This window comes from Garra rufa, chromosome 1, assembly GCF_049309525.1.
Source record: "Garra rufa chromosome 1, GarRuf1.0, whole genome shotgun sequence".
In the NCBI taxonomy this organism is placed as follows: domain Eukaryota; kingdom Metazoa; phylum Chordata; class Actinopteri; order Cypriniformes; family Cyprinidae; genus Garra; species Garra rufa.
The window spans coordinates 29485484-29490725 of NC_133361.1; the positions used below are offsets into that span (position 1 = coordinate 29485484).

A 5242-nucleotide genomic window follows, 5' to 3' on the forward strand; every position below is an offset into this window, starting at 1 on the left:
CGCGCATCTACATTTGAAATAACGGACTTGAGCGCGCAAAAGACGTGACATGTGAACGGCATCTTACTGGATCTGTAGCGACAACAGACCGCAAAGGATGATGGCCACGCCTGGGCTGATGGGAATTGTAGTTCCCGCTATCTCCCGTTCACTCCATTCGCCTGAGCAAACTTTTCTCAGAAGACCTATCGTTTTATCGAGTCATGCGACCACGGTAGTATCGAAAAAATTTGCTATTGCGGTACGACGGTATTTACAATACCGTTACATCCCTAATCTTTTATTTACATTGTATCTGCATTGTGTTGTTCATGATGAGGGAATTCACGAGCGCATGCACTTACCAGTAATCTAAGTGCCTCTGATTGGCCAATGCGTTCCTAAGTTCAACAGAAATGCGTTTAATTGGTTATAAGACTCAACGCTGCACAAAATCTAATGCAGTGTGAGTGAATCTAAATGTAATTCCACAAACTGACACTTTTAATTAATTTTTACACTTCACTTTAATCGAAACAGCTGTAATAACATTGTTTAATTGCTACAAGCCCACTTTAATTAATGATTTCGAAAACCTTACACAGCCTACAACTGGTAGCAAATTTTCCATTGGTACAAAAAAGAATACAAAACGTGACGACACACACTGGCCATTATGTTTTATTCTGTACAAATCAGGACCACCAAAAACTGACGGAAAAGCTGAGCTCTAGAGAGCGCACATAATGCCAATGCTGTTGAGGGATGAAGAGGACATCTCTGGGCTTGAGAACACACTCCTGATATGAGGCTTTAGAGAAGTCTGGGAACTTCACCAGGTCTGGATTCTCCACCTCCACCTGGTGGTGGTAAAACAATCTCAAACTTAGACTATGTGTGATTATTTTAAAACATTTTAACAACAAGAAACCTGCTGTCATAAATTAGGGCTTGTACCTGACTGGTGTTGTGCAGTAGCTGCGATTGATGCGGATAGAGATTTTTTGTTTCATCTGGGCTGTAGAGTCGTATGTATTTCCTTCCAACCACCTGACATCCAAAACCAGAATGCAATGAAACAGGGGGAACAAAAGCCTTGCTTTTTCAATGCCAAATGAACCATTTGTCTCTTGTTTACCTGAGCCAAGAAATTCTGTTGAGGATCCTGATGGAGAGGAGACACAGTCGCTCCAGGCCCAAACCAGGCATTAATTGTAATGTCATCCTCATCTCCCTCTCCAAGACAACAATAGTCTGGGATGCGAATATCTTCTTTCAGCTCTGGAACCTATCAGGATGAACAACAGCCAAAGTTACTGCTATTGGTTTTGCATGATGCCACTAGTATCCATTAGTATAATTCCAAGTCTAAGAAAACTGCCATAGTGCAACCTGAAATTATGAAATTAAATGAAAACTTGCTAAAAAAAAAATAAGTTCTCAACCTCAGGCCATCCAAGATGTAGACGAGTTTATTTCTTCATTGAAACAGATTTGGAGAAAATTAGCATTGCATCACTGGTTCACCAATGGATCCTGTGTTATGTGCCATCAGAATGAGAGTCCAAACAGCTGATACAAACTATCACAGTAATCCAATAAGTAATGCAAGTAATTCAAATGTACTAAAGTCAATCTGATGATATTGATTTATTTATTGAAAAGGTCATTACGTCTCAATCAGGTCAGAAAATATGCATAGATCGAGCACCGTTTACAAGTGAAAAACAGTCTTAAACAAATATAACGGTGGATTTTGACATGAGAGGAAACTAGTACATTAAGTGTTATTATGGATTGGCATTATTATTAACCCAGAAGCAATGGTTACGAATGATTAAAAAGCAAAAACATCTTAATTATGGATTTACAAACACACATCTTTTCACTTTACAAGATGGTCTGGAGTCGTGTGGATTATTGTGATCTTTTTATCAGTTTTTTGGACTCTCATATTGACGACACCCATTCACTGCAGATGATCCATTGGTGAGCAAGTGATGTAATTTCTCAATCTCTTCTAATAAAGAAACAAACTACATCTTCAATGGCCTGATGGTGAGCTACTCCTTTAAAGCCAAAGCATGTAGATTCTGGCCCTTTAGCAGCATCAAAAAGAAATACAACTGACCTGATCAAACAACTGATGCTGAGCCAGATATCCCACTCCATCCTCTGCCTGTAAGAAAATAACCAAGAACAACAATTATAGACCATTTAATATGGAAGCCTGTTTCTGCCACTGCATAAAATTTAAGAAAAGGTAACTGCAACTTTTTATCTTGCAATTCTGACTTTTTTCCTCAGAATTGTGAGATATAAACTTGCAAATGCAAGTTATAAAGTCAGAACTGTGAGATATAAACAAATTCTGAGAAAAGTCCGAATTACAAAATATAAACTCACAATCGTGTAAAAAAAAAAAAGGCCAGAACTGTGAGATACAAGCTTGCATTTGGCAGAAAAAAGCCAGAATGGCATTTTTTAAAAATGATCTCACAATTCTGACTTTATTTCTTGCAAATGTGAGTTTATATCACGCAATTAAAAGAAAAACGTCAGAATTGTCAAATTAGGACTTTATAACTCACAAATGAAAATTTGTATCACACAATTCTGATTTTATAGCTTGCAATTAAACAGAATTATTACTTAATATCTCACTATTCTGAGAAAAAAAATGAAAGAAATAAACTTGCAATTGTGAGAAAAAAAGTCAAAATTGTGAAGATACATTTGTGAGGAAAAAATAATTGCCATTGTTTTATCTCCCAATTCTAACTTTATTTCTCGTAATTGTGAGGTTATGTCACACAAGTCTAAGGAAAAAGTCAGAATTGTGATATATAAACTCACAATTGCGAGAAAAAAGTCAGTATTATTAAAACTTTTGCAAGGAAAAAAAGAGTTAGATTTAAAATCTCCCAATTCTAACTTCATTTCTCGCAATAGTGAGTTTATATCATGCAATTCTAAGACAAAAGTCGCAGAATTGTCAGTTAATATCTCAGCATTCTGACTACAACTTGCAATTGCGAGTTTATAATCACGATTTTGACTTTATAACAATTTTGAGTTCATATCTCGCAATTCTGACTTTATAACTCACAACTGCGAGTTTGTATTAAACTCCCAATTGCAAGAAAAAAGTCGCATTTGTGAGGGAAAAAAGATATGCCATTGTTTTATCTTGCAATTCTAACTTAATTTTTTTTTTGCAATTGTGAGCTTATATTACGCAATTGTGAGAAAACAAGTCAGAATTGTGAGTTGTAAACTTGCAATTGTGAGAAAAAAAGTTGCAGAATTTTCAGTTTATGTCTTGCATTTCTGACTTTATAACTCGCAATTGTGAGTTTATATATCACAATTCTGAGAAAAAAATTATGACAAAATAAGTCAGAATTCAGTGGCAGAAAACGGGCTTCCATAGTTTACAGCTTTTCTAGGCAAAAACCTGTATCTTACAATAAAATGAAACTGAAATGAGTCTTACTGTTCCTATAATGTAGCGGTCTATGAAGTCATTCACTGTAATCAGCTTTTGTGACCACTCTTCATCTGTGTACTTGGATCCCACTTCAATAGGTACCGTCCGGCAGCCAGCGATGCTTCGTAAGTAGTCTATGCTTAGAGAGAGTGTACAGTATTGTTAGTGTACAGATATTTCAGAAGATAAAATCTAAAAATGCATACTTGTCAGTACCTCCATGGATGCTCTGTGAAGGCCGGCCAGTGGTCTGTTATTCCCTCTATAATCACAGGCTTCTGAGGAGCCAGGAAATCTGATCTGAAGCGCTCCAGGGATGGGCAATGGATCCTGGGCACTGCTTGTGCAGGGTTTATTACAGGCTCGGAGACACAGTCCAGTTTCATTTTCTGTTTTAGGAAAGCTTTGTAAGTGAATAATGTACAGCTGAATGAGCTATTAGATGACATGTCCTATTTTTCTAAGCTGTGGGATGACATGATTAAGTTAAATAGGACAAAACCTAAATAAAAATAAATAAATACAATGAAAGTAAATTCTACTTCCCTGCCAACATTTTCACTAATTCCAACAAACAAAAATTAAGTTTTATAATTTCAAATAATAATAATAATATAATTTAAAATATATATTTGTAAATGTATAATTTAATATTTTATTTAATTAAAAATGAAATATGTATTTTAAATATTTTTTAATTAAATAAATCCACACAATTGTATCAAATGTTAGGTTTTCTTTACAAAAAATAGCAATAATATTTGAGAATTATGGAATTATTATAATTATACACATTTTATAATTATACCAAGACATTATATAATTTCATAAATGATTTTTGTTAGAAAATAATAACAAAAAAAGAAGGTTAAATTAGAAACAGATAGAAATATAAAAACTACATATACATTAAAATTGCACAAATAATTCCTTAATTAAAATTTGACTGAAAACATAAAAAATAAAAGCTGCTTAAAAATATTTACATTTCTTGCTTTTATGAGAGATGACTTCACCTTTGAACAGGTTTCTTCACTCCTCTCTGCTTTGTATGGACTCTTCGTTTTTAGTTTTATTCTTAAGACACCAACAAGCCTTTGCAGAATGTTGTCCATGATGGCAGCTCCCATTAACAAACCCATGTCACATGTTTTAATAGCCTCTTGGATATTGTATTGAGATGGATCTCCTTGACATAAACTTAAGGCTTTGAATAAGCAGCCATAAGAGTAAACTCTCCTCCACTCCTTGTCCACATCTCTCCATGTCCCAGTGTTGAGCTTCTCCCAGGAGTAATCAATAATGACCTGAGCTTTTTCAGCAGAAGCTAAGCAATCTGTTGCACTGTACAGCTGATCTCTAGCCAGCTCAAGAACCTTCAACACACTCAACTCAATCTTTTCGCTAAAGTGAAGAGGGAATTCAGATACTGTCGAGGGCAAAACAGCTCGAACATCAGTCCAGGTTGGAGCCATGAGCAGAAGAAACTTTTGCAGATCACTTGGAATTGCTTTCTGATGAAAGGCGAACAGAGAAATGGTTTACTTGCTTGGGGAGAGACACAACTACTGCTCATGGTATTGATATACCGAGCTGGTGTATATTAAACGTTATATTAAATAATAAACACCGTTTAAAAACACTGGTAAACAACTAGCGTCATTTACGCAAGAAATGTGTAACTGATATATATATATAAAAAATACAAGTATTAAACCGAGACGCACTAACGCAAGCAGATGTAAACAGTGCTTGGTTTCAATGTCCGGTTGG

At 35.3% G+C, this 5242-nt stretch overlaps 1 protein-coding gene across 1 annotated transcript; it reads right to left on the reverse strand.

Moving 5' to 3' along the window:
* Positions 1 to 449: 449 nt before the first annotated feature.
* Positions 450 to 4944, reverse strand: LOC141343541 (lysine-specific demethylase 8-like). Its single transcript, XM_073848492.1, has 7 exons — positions 4486 to 4944; positions 3686 to 3858; positions 3476 to 3608; positions 2111 to 2158; positions 1118 to 1267; positions 937 to 1029; positions 450 to 839 (listed from the first exon to the last, which is right to left on the reverse strand). The coding sequence occupies exons 1-7, from the start codon at positions 4942 to 4944 to the stop codon at positions 675 to 677; spliced, it is 1221 nt and encodes a 406-aa protein (XP_073704593.1). The 3' UTR covers positions 450 to 674.
* Positions 4945 to 5242: the final 298 nt, after the last annotated feature.

Bases quoted from the DNA above. Each gene is read 5' to 3' on its own strand.
- LOC141343541 (XM_073848492.1), bottom strand. From the start codon at position 4,944: ATGGCTCCAACCTGGACTGATGTTCGAGCTGTTTTGCCCTCGACAGTA. The intron at 2,159-3,475 runs GTAAGACTCATT...ATTTTCTTACAG, and splicing joins ACCGCTACATTATAGGAACA to GCAGAGGATGGAGTGGGATA. The intron at 840-936 runs GTACAAGCCCTA...TACCACCACCAG, and splicing joins TACTGCACAACACCAGTCAG to GTGGAGGTGGAGAATCCAGA.